Source organism: Panthera pardus, unplaced genomic scaffold, assembly GCF_024362965.1.
Source record: "Panthera pardus isolate Hobbes unplaced genomic scaffold, ASM2436296v1 HiC_scaffold_22, whole genome shotgun sequence".
NCBI lineage: Eukaryota > Metazoa > Chordata > Mammalia > Carnivora > Felidae > Panthera > Panthera pardus.
The window spans coordinates 45,925,612-45,943,859 of record NW_026526788.1 but is presented as its reverse complement, the minus strand read 5'-3'; the positions used below and the strand labels follow the sequence as shown (position 1 = coordinate 45,943,859).

Below are 18,248 nucleotides of genomic sequence, written 5' to 3'. Positions count from 1 at the left end.
TTCTAATTCTCCCCCATTCTCCTCTTCCATGTGATTATATTCCGTATTAGATATTGCGTCATATGCAATACCCACTCCACCTTGTTCTTCACACCCCTGCCTTAATTCATTGTTCTCATTTGTTTTACATACGATGATAATTTAGGTTTACCAAAATGTCTGCCCATTTCTTCGTCCACCTGTACACCTGACACTCAGGCCTTCTTTGCAGCTCAGCTTTCTATACAGCTTCCAGAGGCCATGCTGAAGGCTGCATTGACTCTCTCAGTGTCACTAGTGATAGCAAGGACCCAGGCCCGGGCAGAGCCCCACCGGCCACAGGTACAAGGACCTCCATGCCTCTGTTGGAGTACAGCTGCTCCACTGTGGCCTCTTCCACCCCAGCGGGAGTGGCGGGGGGCAGGAGCTGTGGAAGGCGGGGGCCGGCAAGCTGCAGACAGGCGAGCAGGCTTCCACACCCCGCCAGCCTCTCTGTGGCTGGTCACCATGCTCACACTGGCCTCTGACCCAGAGCAGGACTTCGGATGAGCAGCACCTTGCCCATTCCTCTCATCCTCTCCGAGAATGTATATCTGACTGTCTTGGCCACACTCTCTGGAGAGATGAGGGGCCTTAAGGCCTCTGCTATGTGAGCACTACCTGACCAGGGTCATGGTCAAAGCATCTTCCTCTCCCCTAAGGCCTTAGGGAGGCATTCCCCAGGGGCTGTACCATTCATTTCAGCCCAGTAGGCCAGGTCCTGGACCACTGGGAAGTAAGTGAGGCATTCATTGCCTCCTTCAAATTTGCACCCTGGCTGCCTCACTAGCCTCACCCTTGTCCCAGCATCCAATTCCCCAGAAGTATGTGTTTCCCATGGGTACTATACAAGTGATTCCTTTGAGCCCCCTGAGGTCTACAGAGCCCCTCCTCAGAAGGACTTCCTCAGCAATGGCAGTGACCTGCTGGAAAGCGCATGTACACACACACACACACACACACACACACACATGCATATATATATATATATATACATATATATATATATATATATGTATACACACACACACCATAAGTAGTGTGCTGAGAGCACCATCATGTGGCCACAATTTCCAATTACAGTCAGGAGATATATACATATATATACATATATATATATATATGTATATACACACACACACACACACACATATATATATACATATACACACAAAATTAGTTTAGCATTTCTTCTATTCAGTAATGGGAAGTCCTCTTCAGAAGGAGGAAACAATCCTCTGATTCCATCATCAAATTAAATATTTGTATACATAAAATAATATGTATCCTTCCAATGTTTGTAACTTCTAACAACTAGGAAAACGAAACTTTGCTATGTTAAAACCAAGCCAAAAGTCCCCTAAGAATTCTTAATATAATGTGACCTACAGTGTGGTTCTGGCTGAATTTGCGACTGCTGGGGTTCAACAGGTCATTGATAAGAGGCCTCCAGAGGATCATTGTGGCCACCATGATTTCCGGGGGCTTCCCTTACACAGGACTCTAACTTCACAGAAGCCAGTCGGTTCACTGATGGTGACAGGTTCCTGGCTAGGACTGAGGGTTCCCACTCAGTTCCCTGGGAGGCCCCAGAAAAGGCCCAAGAGGCAGCCATGGTACGGCTTCTGGCTCCCACAGAGACCCTCTACACCAGAGCCCAACATAAACATTAAAGACACACACATTCTCTTGCTGTCAATTCCATTTTAAGCACAAATGGAAAGTCAGGCCCTGAGATCGCCTAGGAATGTTTGATTATACAGTAACCACCCCACCTTATAAAAACGGCTTCATTTTTAATATGTAATGTAAATTAAAGTGCGGGATTTATAAAAATGGGCAGGAGACCCAGTTTGAGAACAAAACACTGCCCTAGCTAATGCTGCGTCTGATGATGGAGGAAACAGGCGCTTCCTGGTCTCCTGTTAAGTGTAGCTGCATCACCGCCATTAGGACAGGTCCAGAGCACTTAGCTACCTTCTTTGCCCTCACTCAATCCCCACTGCCGTCATGGGAGATGGGTCTCAGAGAGGCAGTGAAACTTACCAGTGACCCAGCTAAGAGGCGTCCAGGCAGGAATCAAAGCCACCTTTGCTCGACTCCAGTGCCGTCGCTCCTTCCACTGCAGCCCCCACACCTCCTCCAGCAAGCCTGGATGGAGGCAATAGCCTTCCACGGTGCATGCCCAAAGGAGGCCTAGAACGCTGCTTTCCAGTTGCATCCACGGTAGCAGTGGGGACTGACAGGCTCTAAGAACAGCACACTACACCTCGCTTCTCACGAGCCCTGAGCTCTGGCCTTGCAACAGGGTGTGTGCCTCCTCGCCTCTGCCAGCAACCACTCTCCACCACTGCCCACCCTGCCCCCACTCCCAGGGGCCTCCAAGGGCAGTGTTTTTAGGGTAGAGGATGGGCCTGCCTCTGCCATCACCACTTCCCTGAGACTGGACTGACAGAGACTCTCACCCCAGCCCCAGCTCTGCCCAGATGTCAGATCAGACTTTCGAAGGCTACCAGTCGATGGCTAGCCACCCTGCTTTGGTCAGGGAGACCAAGAGCAAAGGGCCACACTGAGTCCAGGGAAGGGGGAGGCCCGCCCAGCCTCAGAGAAAGGAACTGCCCACCAGAGCCCCACTGGGAAGCCAGGTCACTAAAGGCTACCTTCCTATTTCTCCCCGTGGCCTTGGCTTTCAAAAGATGTTTAATCAGCTGGCCTTGGTTTCAAATCTCAGCAATGCCATTTGTAATCTGTCCCCTTAGAAAATTCACTGAACCTTTCCGACCTCAGTTTCCCAATGCACGATGTAGGGAGATTTAAGCCATGCTGGTTTCTTGGAAAGTGGCTCAGATTCCCCCACCCCCACCCCACCCCCCTTATCCTCTCCCACAACCTGAGGGCTCCTACCCTGCTAATGACCTCCAGCCCCACAGCCCCACCTTCCTGCCCATACTGAAGACACAAGACTGGCCAGCTGTGCAGAATTCGGGAAGACTCCGTGTGGAAATCCCCAGGAAATGTACACACCCTACCACACCCTACCTACATGTGACCCCAGAGAAGGTGAGGGGGAGCCACTGAGAGGCTCCCCCCTCCCCCCGCAAGTGAGGCCATAGGCCCCAGGAGTGTGAGGCTGTGCCTGCTGGTGCCCGCCAGGGGGCGCGCTGCACCAAGTCGAACTCCTGGCGGGCGTGCACTCCTGGGCCTGCCTGCCGCAGCCCCTCCTGGCAGAGGTGAGCCTGGCGGGGCAAGGCTTCCTCAGGCGGGGCAGCCGCAGGCTCTTACCAGGCCAAGGACCGCCAGCAACGCAGCGTCCCCAGAGGCACCGAGGAGCCAGGGAGCCTGCATCTGACTGATGATGTTGGGCCGGGACAGCTTCCTCCTGGTCCTGCCCGCCTCCCCTGCCCGCTCGTCACATGGGGGGGGCCGGGGGCAGGGCCAAGGCCACGGCCATGGCCACAGGGTGAGCAGCGGGGGCAGGGAGCCCAAGCGCTCCCTCCAGGCGGTGCCAGAGGAAGGATCCCAAGCAGGCGCCAGGGCGGCGGAGACGGAGGTGTCCGGCTCGGGTCCCAGGTGAGCAGACCCCAGCCGGCAGCACCCAGGCAGCTTTCCTGGACGTCTGCCTGCCTGGGCCCGGATGCCCGCCGGGTGGTGGGTGCTCGTTCTCACGGCTCACATGCAGGCGCAGCCCCAGGCTGCCGGGGATGAGCGAGGGGCCACAAGGTGAACGTGTGCCCAGGCCAGTGCAGGACAGCGGGGCCATTCGGCCGCCCTAGAGGATGGGGGAGCAGCGAGGGCTCGAGCGCCGTGGGTCTGAATGTCCCACCTCCACCACGTTCAATTGTGATGGGGTGACTCACAAGTCCACCTCGGCGTACTGTCAGGTTCATGTATCTGCTCCACAGTCGGCGCCTACTGAGTGCCATTGTCGTTATTTATAACGTTTGCCGGTCGGGGCATGCCCCGTGCAGGGCATCCTGGCCTGAGTCCAGGAGGACCCGGTGCTCCCAGTACCTTCTCCCACAATGAGCCGGTTGGCCGTGTGGCTGGAACCAACCAAACTGTTCCTGGCTGAGTCATCCCCCAGCTCCCCTGGACTGCCTTGTGCTGTGCTGCTCAGCAAGGGGGTGGGGTGGGGGCAGTGCCCCAGCTGTACTGAGCTTACCTGGGATGTGGCCTGCCCTTGAACACTGCTGCCAAGAATGATGGGTGAGGGGAAGGAAAGGACTAGGCTGGGTACTTGGAGAGCAGTTCTCCTGTCCCCTCTGCCCCTGAGATCGCTTCCCCTCTCCCCAAGGCTGGCAGGCAAGGCCCACCTTATCTGCCCTTCCACCTGTGTTTCCCCCAAAGCAAACGCCCACGCCCTGGAACCTTGGCATCCTCACTGCAGGCTGAGGTCTGCAAAGGTCACTCCCCTAACCAGAGCCCTCCTGGTATAATCATGCCCCCCACCCAACACACACACACCCCTGATGTAGATGGGGGCCAGTGAGGGGAGAGACCTGCCCAGGGCACATGGCACAGCCAGGACAGAGGCTTAGCACACTGGAGGGCCTCTTTGCTCTGTGATAGCAGAGCTGAGATTGGGTCCTACATCTGGCCAGGAGAAAGGTAGGGGCTGAGAAAGAAAGTAAGGGTGATCAGCACATTCAAGGGGAAGAACTAACATTTTACTCACCGTCTCTCTCTTTCTCCACCCCCCCCCACACACAACACACATACATGAGGTCAGTCTCATCTATTCTATCCCTACAGCAATCTGCAGTAGTCACTGTATTTGGAGTCCCTCTCCCCACATTGGTCACAGTGCCCTGGCATGTATTCTAGCATCTGTCCCTTTCCTATACCAGCCCAGGTACCTTGTGAAATCCAAGTCCACCCAGCTCCTGGGATGAGACCAGGTTGGTTTAGCCAATATGTACATCTCATTCCCCAGCCATCAGGACTAATTCGAGGATGAATTTGATTGCCCAGTCAAGGCCATGAGGCAAGAGATGTTTGGGAAAGCAGGGAAGGGAAGCTTCCCAGCATTTCAAAGAGAGACACCAAAAGGTATGTTCTCTCTTCCTGTTAGACCTGAAGGAGAAAATATTAGCTCCTAAAGCTGGTATCCAGCATTTTTAATAATTAGGAAACTTTGGTGTTTCCTAATTGGTGTGGATGAAACAGATACCCCAGGAAACAAACAGGGGAACTTGAGGGTGGGAGGGAACCAGACTTGGTTGACATTATCAAGCTGCTGGATCCAACCAGACCTGAAGTCCATGTTATAAGGTCTTTCCCACTAAAGGAGCCAATAAATCTGCCCTTATGTTTTAAGCCAATTTTAATTGTTGTTTTTGTTTCCAACAACTGCAAGTTTCTTACTTGATTATTTTCTTTTGACCAAAGATAATAATGGATACTCAGAAGGTATAAATATAAGGTTGCCAGATAAAATATGGGACACTCCATTAAATCTGAATTTCAGACCAACAATGAATACCTTTAATACTATGAAAGTAGATATTATGTCCCATGCAATTTTTGGAACCTACTTACACTAAAAATATAACTGGGCATTCTGTATTTTTATTTGCTAAATCTGGTAACCCTATTTCAGTAGCATGTCCAAATTCATACTACTAGAAAAAGAAAAAACCTGGACACAGACCCAGAGTTTTTAATTCTAAAGCCCCTGTTACACCAGGTCATGCAAAGGGCTTCTTCCTGTCACTCTTCATTCCCCTCCGTCACCCTCCCAGTCCTGTGTGCTAAGAGAACACAAAGAAATGTCACTCTGGGTCCCTGAGGGTCTCCGGGGTGGGTCCCAGCTCCAGAGTTCTCTGCTTGCCACTCTGCTCCTGTAGCTCCTTGGCTGGGCTCCACCCCAGCCTCGGGTTTGGGACTTTGCTGCTCTCTTCAAGCCGTGTGGCTTCGTGGCTGCCAGCTGCTCCCGGTCCCTCCCCACAGGCACCACTTGGCAATTCCTCTGTACGGTCCCTATGCTCCCCTTAGAGAATGACAGCAGCTGGAACTATCCGCAGATGGCCACGACTGGAGCATGATGGCACTGTCCCGATGCAGCCTACTGACAGTGCTATCTGGCAGCCCACAGCCCTGCCTCCACCTCCTGTGTCCGTGATGGCCCGACTCCCTGCTTTCCGGCATCCTGCGGGTGGAAGGGATCTGCCCGCAATGAATGCGGGCCACGCTTGTTTTATCTGCATGACAGGGACTGGTTCTGTGATCACAAACACGATACAAGCGCAACCCTGCAGAGGCAGGAGAGCAAAGGAGACAAGAAGGGGATTAGGAAGAACATTCTGGTAGCTGTCCTTCTAGGGGTTGCTCCTCGCCCCTGTAAACTCCATATGTATTTCATTTTATTGTTTTATTTTTCAAAATTGACATCCAAATTAGTTGGCATATAGTGCAATAATGATTTCAGGAGTAGATTCCTTAGTGCCCCTGACCCATTTAACCCATCCCCCCTCCCACAACCCCTCCAGCAACCCTCATAAATATGGAGAATAAACTCCGTATGTATTTAAATGGAATCACAACACCCCTTGGAACTGCCTTTCCCTGAGATGGCCAAGACCACTGTGTCAGTGATGTCGATGGCTGCCTGAATGTCACTTGGCCGTTTTGTAATTGGGATTTTCTTCTCGATTTTCCACAAACGTAAACCGTGCAGTGATGCTGCTGAACAAAAACTGAACAAAAGCACAGAGCTGAGGATCTGCCACTGGGTGCTTTGGGGGTTTGTCTCTCCGACTGGGCACGAGGACCATGTCCTCAGTCTCCCCACTAGCAGGACTGTGGTGCGCACCAGAGGAGAGCCACACTGCGTACCTGCAGGTTGCTGTTTGTAGCATTTTCTAGGCTGCGTGAAAAAACACAGCTCCTTTTGAATCCAGGTCAGCTGATGGAAAAGATCGAGCAAAGCATCTGACGTGTGAAGGGCTTTGCTATTTTACTGCCATCATCTTGTTGATGCTCTGCTTGCCCTGAGGGGTAGTTGTCATTATTGTTCCCATTTTACAGACTTGAGGAACTAACACCCACAGGTCCCGTGACTTGCCCAAGGCCATTCCAAGATCCCTGGGTACACTCCTATTTAAGGGACTAATTCCTCACGGCACGGGTTCTTGTTTGAAATCCAAGAAAACACCAGATAAAGGGCATTCTAAATATATTTCTTTTCTATAGATGCTGATCTCCTGTTACTGGAAAACAGGAATTAGCTTGTCTGCTTGAGGATGTGGTTGGTTCTTTATAAAAAGGATATACAAGAAATTTGCACATAGACTGCCAGCTTCATTATGCTGCCGACAGCTTCCAGCAAAAGAACATTTGCAGCCAGATATTTCGGTAAGAATTTTATTCTATTCTATGTGGAGTATGATTACCTTTGCTCTGGGCTTCATGTTTGAGAGATAGGGGTCACTTGAGGCTGAGAGATGGGGTCACTCGAGGAGCTGTCTTGGCCTCGTGGGCTGCAAGTATCTAGGAGCATCTGTGGTCGAGGGTTGGACACCGGCTGATGGCACAGCCCTCACCCCTGAACTTGGGAGCTGTTCTGTGTCTGCCTGAAACACAGAGCCTTCAACATGACCATGATTGTCGGAGGGATCTGACTCCAGTGACTCAAAGCTCTGTTGACATTCAGAATCTGTAAGGACCGCGGTGCCCAAAGACGGAGGGGGCAAGAGGCAGGTCCTTCACAGGGAAAGCTGTGCATCCTGCTTGGAAGCCATCCAGCCAAGCAGTTAATTCAGAAACGATGAGATGGTTCAGTAGCCCCCATTAAAGTGGCAGGAGGTGACTTAGGCCAAGTGAAACAACCCTCGGGGGGGGGGGGGTCACATGCAGGTGCTGTGTGGGTGGTCGTGCAGATGCTTCTTGGGGGGGATCACGCGGGTGCTGGTTGGGTCATTGTGCAATGGTGTTCCATGTTCCCTGGACCTGGACACCTTCATCAGATGGTGCTTGAAATCCCAGATACTAGAGGCAGAAATGCAGACAGTGGTCTTCAACCTTGCTGTACGTTAGACTCATGAAGGAGCTTTTAAAAATCCACAGGTATTTTTAAATACTCGGAGGCTGGTCTGGAGTGGGTTCCAGACATCAGCATATTTTTTAATTCCCAGATGAAACTCATAAGCAGCCAGGGCCAAGGAACCACCAGACCGAAGCTTGGGAGGCCTCAGACCGTACACAGCAGCCCTTGCTGGGGTCTGAGTGGATATTTGTAGGGATGAGGAGTCAAGCTCTGTGGTCACAAAGCCAGGTCGCCTGGATCTGACTCTGGGCTGGACACGTGCTACGGGACACTTCTCATAATGTTTAACATCCTGCGTCTGTCTCCCTTTCTACAATAGGGGTGGGAAACAGCTGAAATTAGCCCTTCGTTCTGTTTGGTTCTAACGCATTAGGGGGCTGTAAAATCTCCAGGTATTTTCCTCTCAGCTGGGTTTATAGCATCATCTGATTAGAAAGGAAAAGTCACTTGCTTTTGTGGAAGGTTCTGGCCACCAGATTTTCACGGCATAGCAGATACGTACCCCCCAGCTTCAGAGTAGAGATGATAATTCTTTGGGGGGAAAAATGAGATATGGCACGAGATACCTGAATTTAAAGAAGCTGATGGAACTAAATTTTTAATGGCAGTGAAATTCACACAACAAAATTAACCATTTTAAACCGAACAGTTAATTCAGTGGTGATTCACACATTCACAACGTTGTGCAGCTTTCACCTCTCTCCAGTTCCAAAGCATTTTCACCACCCAAAAAGAAAACCCCATACCAGCTAAGCAGAGGCTCCCCACCTCCCCCAGCCCTGGCAACCATTGATCCGCTCTCTATCTCTAAGACTTCCCAATTTTGGATATTTCATATAAATGCAATCATAGAACATGTGTCCTTTTGTGTCTAGAGTGATGTTTTTGAGATGGATCACATGGGAACACATATCAGTACTTCATTCCTTTAGACTTAATTTTAAAATCATTATGTGGCCACCAACAGCTCGGCAGCTTTGTAAAAAACGGGCCAGCCATGCTGTTCCATAGAAGGCTTCTGAAAAAGAGGAAAGTTGGGCAGTACAGAGGAAGCAGTTTCTTCTCATCCTTGGTCTCTCTGGGTCCACCCTTCTGTCTCTCTCCCTTTCTGTTTCTCTTTCTGTCTCTCTCTGTCTCTCTGTCTCTCTCTCTGACTCTCCCCCTTCTCTCTCCTCTCTCTCTCACCATAGATTCTGGAGGAGCCCATTTGGGAGCGGGAGCTTGCTTTTAACTGAAATTAAATTGGGAGACTGGGGGGCAAATGGAAGATCCTTCGGGGTAAAGTTGTGCTGCTGTACATTTCTTCACTCTGCCCAGAGTTTTGTCAGGTCAAGGACCTGCCATATACCAGGAAACCAGAGGCCAGCCAGTACGTTGGTCTCCCACTTGGGGAGACCTGTCACCCAGCCATAAGGCTGGAGCCCTCGGCTCCGCGACTTGTAAGTGTTTCCTGTGGCATGACCCTGCCCGTTCTCACCACCTGCAGCCTCTTTGCTCCCCAGCTTCCCACACTGCTGCCCACTGGTCTGCCCAGTTCTGTCCCACGGACTGCTGGATTCCCCCAGTTAGCTGACCCCCCTGGTTCCTCCCCATGGCAGGTCCAAATCACGGTGGGCAGAAAGATGATAACCTCTGCCCATGCTGAGCCAGAGAGTCCAGAAGGAAAGGGAAGGCTGCTCTGAGTCTGGTCATCCCTTCAGGATCCCAGCTCCTTGGCCTACAAGCTAACCTTCAGGACCAAGATCAGGGAGCAGCTTAGACTGGTCATCCTCCATCACAACCCTCTCCAGCGTCCTCCCAACTCGGGCTTTGCTCACTTGGTCTTTCTCTGAAACATCTCCTCTCCCCTCCCTGCTGTGGATGGCGGGGACGTGAGGAAACCACAAGAACCCAGATGGGGAGGCAAGAGTGTGCACTGGGAGAATAGGAGACTCAGAGAGACAGGAACTGAAATCATAGGGAGGGAAGCAGCGGAGGAGAGATAGGTTCATACTATGTCAGACTCTTTTTCATGGGCAAGAGGGAGCTATTGAAGGTTGTAAGCGTAGGACTCTTTGGATCAGAATTATAGGACACCTGAAATGTATAATATTATATGTCACTATACTTGCAATTTCAAAAACAAAGAAAAATAGATCAGATCTGTGGTTACTGGAGGTGGGGCCGGTGGGGGGAGGGTAATTGGGAGAAAGTGGTCAAAACATACAAATTTCCAGTTATAAGATAAACAGGTAGTAAACAAGAGGGCTGGAATGTACAATGTGGTGACTGTAGTGATATATTTAGAAGTTAAGAGAGTAGAGCCTAAGAGTTATCATCATAAGGAATGATTTTCTCATTTTGTAGCTATATGAGATGGTGGGTGTTAACTAAATGGCAGTGATCATTTCACAATAGACGTAAATCAAACTGTTTTTTGTACACCTTAAACCCATACAGTGCTGGGTGCCAATTATATCCCAATAAAACAGGAGAAGAAGAATTATTTATAGGAAGACTGATGTGGCAGCAGGGTATGAAGTCAGCTGTCACCTAGATTCTTACAAAGACGTCCTTACTGGTCTCCCTGACCATGGAAGCCCATCCGTCTCTTCTTAAAATTTGTTTTTTAATGTTTATTTGTTTTTGATAGACAGAGAGAGACAGAGTTGAGCGGGGAAGGGGCGGAGAGAGAGGGAGACACAGAATCCGAAGCACGCTCCAGGCTCTGAGGTGTCAGCACAGAGCCCGACGCGGGGGGCTCAAACTTACAGACAGTGAGATCATGACCTGAGCCGAAGTTGGACGCTCAACCCACTGAGCCACCCAGGCGCCCCCATCCCTCTCTTCTTAATACTGCAGCTGGAATGGGGCTCTTAAAGCCTAAATCTGATGAGTGTCACTCGCTGAGCTCATCCCAGTGGATTCCCGTGTCAGCACTCCATCTGACTCACCATTACCCGTCACTTCATCTCCCATGTCCCCCACTTGCTAGGCACCAGCAATACTGGCTTCTTTGCTACTCCTCAGATGTGCCAGGTTTTTGCATGTGCTCTGCCCTCTCTCTGAAGTGCCCCTTCCCCCAGACATCCACGTGACTCACACACTGACCTCCTTCAGACTTTGACCCAAATGCCATCTTCTTTCAAGGCTTCAACTGACCACCTGTCTGTGTCCCGATAGGATAGGATATTCAGTAACTGAGTCATGGGTCGCCTGACCATCACAGTGACTCAAAGATCCAGGCTGATGAGACAATGATCTCACGTGTTGCAGGTGGCCAGGCCAGGGGGTAAAGGGAGCGACTGAGCTCTAGAAAAGTCTCAGGCCAGCAATAAAATCCTTGGTCTGGAAGTCCTGCATGCCACACTCATTGTCAACTCATTGTCCAACTACCCATAAAGAGTTCAGGAAACATAGTACTACGACGTACCTAGAAGGGTGAATGGGCAGTATTTGGCTAACGGCAGTAATTTTTTTTTTTTAATTTTTTTTTAATGCTTTTTATTTATTTTTTTGAGACAGAGAGAGACAGAGCATGAACGGGGGAGGGGCAGAGAGAGAGGGAGACACAGAATCGGAGGCAGGCTCCAGGCTCTGAGCCATCAGCCCAGAGCCCGACACGGGGCTCGAACTCGCGGACCACGAGATCGTGACCTGAGCCGAAGTCGGACGCTTAACCGACTGAGCCACCCAGGCGCCCCATGGTAATTTTTTGAAAAGAAAGCAGAATGACCAGCTTGTGCCTGATGGAGACTCTGTGTAGGGGGACAAGGACCCCATACTTGGAGTCAGGCACCCCATTTTATTTCTCCAGCATTCAGGGAATGCAAATCCAATACCAGTCAACTGAGGATCCCAGAGAAAGTCAGACTGTCATAGAGATGAAAGCTCGCTGGGGCCATTAAAGGTGACAAGTCTGGGAAGTTCACTCACGGGATCTCTAACGAAGGGTTGGTAGTTCATTTGGCCACTCAGCACTCAATCATTGTGCCAGGCAGTGTTCTAGGCACTGGGGATACAGCTGGTAACAAAACCGATAAAAATGCCCACTTCCTGGAGCTCATTCATCACTTGTTAGAATCTAATGGAGGGATCTAGAGGAAGCTGCTCTTCGAAGTCTTCCATGTGGACCAAGGGCCTCTGAGAGGTGAATCAGGATCTTCCAGAGACAGGAAGGTAGGAGGTACAGTAGGAGTTGTTTGAAAAAGAATAGTCATTCTGCAGCAGCTATGAAGTTTGACATGGGAAGAGCGTAGAAATTGTCACTCCCACCCATACAACAAGGAAGACTATAAATGAACTTATAATCAATGATTTTTCTTAGACCCATCAGAAAATTCAAGCCACAGGGCAAACCACCACCTCAAATCTAAAGACGTAGGCAATTCGTAAAATAACAGCCAAGATCAGTCTACCTGATGCAGAAGCCACTAGAATCATAATCTGGTATGAACACTTAAATGCTAAATTTGACTAACTTCTGGAGGCTGAGTGTGGATTCGCTTGAGAGTGAGAAACTCCTGGAAGCCCAGAATTAGCAGGGCGGGGGAGAGGAGAACACTTTCATGGGTTTTGCCTCCAGGAACTGCACCAGAGTCTCAAGATGAAGAATCAAGAAAAATTCCTGTATGTTTTGGACAGGGGAAAGGGAAAAGTAACCACTTGGCAACATGACCAGAATGTTACCCATAAGAAAGTCCTGCCCTCCAAGTAAAACATCTCACCAGAGCCACAGCAGCCTAGTGGAAGGACTCCAACTAGTCCTTCCAACTCCAACTTCCTCTAGAAGTTCGTTCGCCAACTCCAGCTTCCTCTAGACTTCCCTCTCACCGGGGGTGAGGGGAAGAGTGGCCTATTTAATAGTTCTGAGGGTCATAGCCCAGGGACTCAGGCCCACAAAAAGACTGATGATTAGACAAGATTATAAAATGCTTCTCCTCCTCACACCTTCCCAACACATCAGCAGGGCTCAAGTATAACCACATGTCGCAACTGAAAGAGCTGTAAGACACAGGATCTATTTAGGAAGGAGTTCTTAGGGAAACCTAAAGACAGTAGAGAAGAAAAGAAAATAAGGAAGCTAGAAAAATGGAAGCCTCTGGCACCTAAAGATATGATAAACGTTAATCACAGCACAGTGCCCAGCCAAGTTAACATAAAACCTCAAACTAAGATCTATTTACTTCAGTTTCTGTTGCTCAATACATTAGGTATGGCTTCCAACCAAAAATTACAAAGCATGCTAAAAAAGCAAGAAAAAAAAAAAAAAGACAGCCTAAAGAGATAAACTAAGTATTAGACAGTTGCATATGTAAGGAGCTTGGAAGTCACCACTCTGTCCTAAGACCAGGTACCAGCTAAACATTGAAAAATCAGCAACTCTTCTAGGATCCATAAGAGAAGGGAGGACACAGGGCAAACCACTACCTCCAAGACTGGGGACAGACAGGCAAGCACAGGGAGTCACCACTTACTACAGCAGGGATTCACATGTAATAGGAAGCCGCCCTGGGAACCAGGGCCAGCGAAGCAAAACCTGCAGTGTAACTGACGAATTGCTGGAGGTTCGGTGTGGATAACTGAGAGGTAAGAGCTCCAGGGGAAACCCAATCATTAGGAGAGTCCCACAGTATCTTGAGATTTACCACCAAGAGTTTGACCAGGTTCCCACAGTAAATGTCAGCGGGAGGAGAGGAAAAGGAACCATTTTTGAAATACACCAGAGTGCTCTGTTCTTTTTGTTTTTTTTAAAGTTTATTTGTTTATTTTGAGAGAGAACACAAGTGGGGAAGGAAACGAGAGAGAGGGAAAGAGAGAGAGAATCCCAAGCAGGCTCCGTGCCATCAGTGCAGGGTCCAATATGGGGCTCCAACTCACAAACTGTGAGATCATAACCTGACCCGAAACCAAGAGTCAGACACTCAACCCACTGAGCCCACCCAGGTGCCCCAGGAGAGTGCTCTGTTCTTAACAAGGCCTGACCTCAGAAGAAACTAGTTAATCAGAGCCCAACCCGATGGGGTGTTATCAGAGCCTAACTGACTTAGAGAAAGTAAATACCCAGCCCCAGGCAGCTCTAGCCAAGTATCAGAATCAGACTCAGTCACGGCAGAGATTTTGGAATTGTTAGGAAGGGGATTTGGGGGCGCCTGGGTGACTCAGTTGCTAAGCGTCCGGCTTCAGCTCAGGTCATGATCTCACAGTTCGTGGGTTCGAGCCCTGCATCGGGCTCTGTGCTGACAGCTCAGTGCCTGGAGCCTGCTTCAGATTCTGGGTCTCCCTCTTTCTCTCTGCCCCTCCCCCTCTCATGCTCTGTGTCTCTCTCTGTCTCTCTCAAAAATAAATAAACATTAAAAAATAAATAAATAAGAAGTAAGGCGGGGGATGTAAAATAACTCCAATGAGTATATTAAGGACTTTATGACTATACCATGAGTTATGTCCAGTGGCTCTGAGGTAGGGATCAGCATGGAGGAAGTTCACTGGACCAAGGCTGCGGGGAGTCAGCAAGCAGGACCGAGCTGAGAGGGAGGCTGGATTGTGACATAGGTACAACAGGGCGTCAGTCAGCTGCCCACCCAGCTGAGGCTGGGGTGGACCTCAAGCTCTGTGCTCACTTGGGGCGAGAAGGCCAGGCCTTCATACCCACACTGAGCAGCCATCAGAGGCGGCTGCCCCCAGGAAGGGAGGTACCTTAGTGAGGCGGTGAGGAAATCTCCACCACAGGGAGAGGCTGAGGGCTGCCTATCAGTCCTCGGGGCGTCTGGGTTGCATAGCAGAACCCACTACAGGCCATCTCTAGATTCCCACTGGTATAAACTAGGCCGTGAATGCACTTTTCTCTACAAGGTGACGAATTTGAAGGATACACCCCCAGGGGCCGATGTGCTGGGTCAGAGCTGTGCGGTGTGCTCCTCCCTGAGTCCGGTCATTGGGCCACAGCTGCCTCTGGAGGGTGGCATTCCTCTCTCCACTCAGACTCCCCGGGGTTGATGGATGGCAACGCGAGCTCTGTCCCTCCCCTGCGAGACATATGATTGTTGTCCCCACCTCTTACCTGTACCAAAGAAAGTAACTCCAGGGGGCTGCATGGAGAATGAGGAGGGGTTTAAGCCCATTCTGTGATGAATTCCTGTTGGTTATGAATATGCTTTAACTGATATTACTGAGTCCGTGATTTGACGACTTCCGGAAGTCTTTATCCTTTCAGTTTGCTAACAGGGGTCACCACGAGGAATCAGAGGCCTTGAAAGCAGATTTCTGGGCCTACCTGTGGTTTGGGGACCCCAGGGGTGGAGGGTGGAGCCAAGAGAGTAAGCAGTCAGTTTCATCACACAGGTGCCATCTGGCAGACTCCTGTGCCTAGTCCTTGGCCCTAGAAAGGGACAGAGCCACCTGGTGTTAGATGCCTCAGCAGGCTGGGGTTGAGATAGCAGCTTAGCCCCCGCTCGCTGGTGGCCTTGAACACATATTTACCACCTCCGGGCCTTTCTTTCCTCCTAAAACAGGAATTAAAACATCTTTGGAGGGTAATATGTGTGAACCATAATATCAGGGCTTGGTGCATGGTACGTGCTCAGCAAATGGTAACTGGGGACGGCGTCGCCTTGCTGTCAGGGCTGGCTCTGAGACCGTATGAGTGCATGGCTGGGACACATATGCGTGCATGTATGAGTGCATTGAGGGCCATCCTGAACAGAGAGGTCAGGCCAGATTCACATGCCCACTCCAAGCAGGAGAAATGGGCCTGATGTCAGTCCCCGGCTGCCTCCTCTGGTCATTGCCCCTTTCTTTGAATCATAGAGTACTGTGTTCAAGCCTTTGCCTTGGGATCGATGCTCCACACAGGAGTATCACACAGTATAGGGTCAGGGCCCTGAGGCTAGACAGTACCTTTCTGCAAATGACAGACATGTCCTTCTCCCAGGCTGGGCCAGCCCCAGGCCCAGACCGTAGAGCATGCCCTGAATGAAGCCTCCTGCACCTCTTCAGCCTTGTACACTGTCAGCAGGACCCAAATGCCCAGCCCCGCCAGGGGGTTCTTATGCTGTATGTGCAGAATTACAGATTTGGGAATCTTGTAAGTCCCTTGGGATATTGGCAGAGATTGATATCCAAAATTGAAAATGTGGGGAGAGGAGAAAAATGCCATGGACACAGACCTGAGATGCTCCCCACTGCCCTGCCCTGGGATAGACCAGAGCCCCTGCCCTATGTCTGGTTCTTTGCCCTCTCCCAAACCTTGTCCTGGGCGTAGGCCCAGGAGAGAATGTGACAGGCCCTGGCCTTGAGGGTTCACATCTAGAGGGAGGAAAACGGCCTTGGATATCTGTCTTACCCTCTCTGATTCTCTGACACCAACTGGGTATCAAAACAATTCAATTCAATTCAATTCAATTCAATTCAATTCAATTCAACTCAATTCTGACACTAGCTGTCCAGAATTAGCACAAATCCCGCAGGCTAAGGACTCAGTCCCACAAAACTGCCCCCACTTCAGACACTAGTTGCAAATGGCTTGTCCAGGCACTTCTGTCCAGCTTGACTATGAATTCAGGGATTCACATAAGCCCCTTCTCAGTTTTGATGATTACTCAAATGGCTCAGAGAACTCACGAAAATGCTTGGCTTACTGTTACCGGTTTATTGTAAAAGGTACAATTGAGGGGCAGCCCAACGGGAAGAGATGCATAGCCAAGGTATGGGGTGAAGGTGGGGGACACCCGGAGCAACCATGTCCTCTCTGGGCGTGCCACCATCTCAGCATCTCCAAGCCAGAAGCTCTGTGAACTTTGTCATTGGCGGGGTGTGTGTGGCAGATTTCATGGAGGTTTTATGACATAGACACGATTGACCAAATCATTGGACACCGGTGACTGAGATCAACTTTGAACACTTCCCAGCAGCTACCATTTATTGAAAATGTACTCAATGTTGGGGTGCCTGGGTGGCTCAGTCGGTTAAGCGTCCAACTTCCACTCAGGTAGTGATCTCATGGTTCATGGGTTCGAGACTCAGGTCAGGGTCTGTGCTGACAGCTCAGAGACTGGAACCTGCTTCAGATTCTATGGCTCCCTCTCTCTCTGCCCCTCCCCTGCTCACTCTCTGTCTCTCCCTGTCTCTCAATAATAAATAAACATTTAAAAAAAATTTTAAAAAAACAGAAAATGTACTCAATGTTAAGCTTCATCTGTTTCTTCCCAAGTCTTCATAATAGCACTGAGGGCTGCTCATCCCAAGGAGGATCCCAAGGAGGATCCCAAGAAGGATCCGTTCATCCCAAGGAGGATCTGAGAGGCTAAGACTTGGTGGGTGGGGGTAGGGATGTCAGGATTCAAACCCAGCCTGTTTCTCACCAACACCCTGTCAGGACTCCTGGGCTGGAATCAAGGCATAAGAAGTTCAGAACCAAGCAGACCTAGTTGGACAGTCTGTGTTAGAACTGGGTGCAATTTGGGGGCAGGAGGGGTTAGCTGTTGCGGTATAACAAACAATAAAACGCAGTAGCTTCGAAGAGTAAGCAATTATTCTTGCTGATGGGTCAAGGTCTCCTGGCCTTCACAGTCTTCTGTGCTCAGGGGCTGGGGAGTCCATGGTGGGGGTGCTGGTTAAGGATGGCCTCGCTCACTTTTGTGGTGGTTGCTGGCTATCCGCTAGGGAAAAATCTGGGGTGATGGAGCCACGTGTCTCTCACGGATACAGAGAGGGCTGAGGAATTTGGGAGATTTTTGCAATCAATCTATCACAGGAGGGACATGGCTGCTTCTAAGTATTGGATGCTCATTTTCCTGGGTCTCTCCTGAGGCTAGATTTCCTAGAGGTAAGCCAAGCATTTGGGGAAGCACTTTCTGTTTTAGGTGACATGCTGTGCACGTATAAATCCTCTCCTTTGTTAGGACCCTGGGTGGCTGAGTGCGGTTAGGTGTAGAGCAGAGACTACCTCCTGGGAGCCTTGAAGCTGAGGCACAACGAGAGCTTCTCTCCCCTGTCTGGCCTGAGCCAGAAGGAAGGCCCAGCAAAGCCTTCCTGGGCGAGTGTGCATGCAGAGGGAGTCCCTTGCTTTGCAAGAAAAGGCAATGTGAGCACCATCTGGTCTAATTGCTGCTAAAATCAGCCATCTTTAAGCCGAAGGAAAGTTAGGAAAGCACTTCACAGTGGAAATGCCAAATAACAGCACCGGAAGGAATGGCCCTTAACTTGAGCA

The 18,248-nt window shown here is 50.3% G+C and overlaps 1 protein-coding gene across 1 annotated transcript in view; it reads left to right on the top strand.

Annotated features, from left to right (window-relative positions):
• Positions 1-3,314: 3,314 nt before the first annotated feature.
• ARHGAP22 (Rho GTPase activating protein 22) overlaps positions 3,315-18,248 on the top strand; it is a 173,153-nt gene continuing 158,219 nt past the window's right edge. The window contains 2 exon segments of the mRNA XM_019444877.2: positions 3,315-3,588; positions 7,210-7,371. Of these exon segments, the coding sequence (XP_019300422.1) occupies positions 7,323-7,371 (49 nt within the window). The 5' untranslated portion in view covers positions 3,315-3,588; positions 7,210-7,322.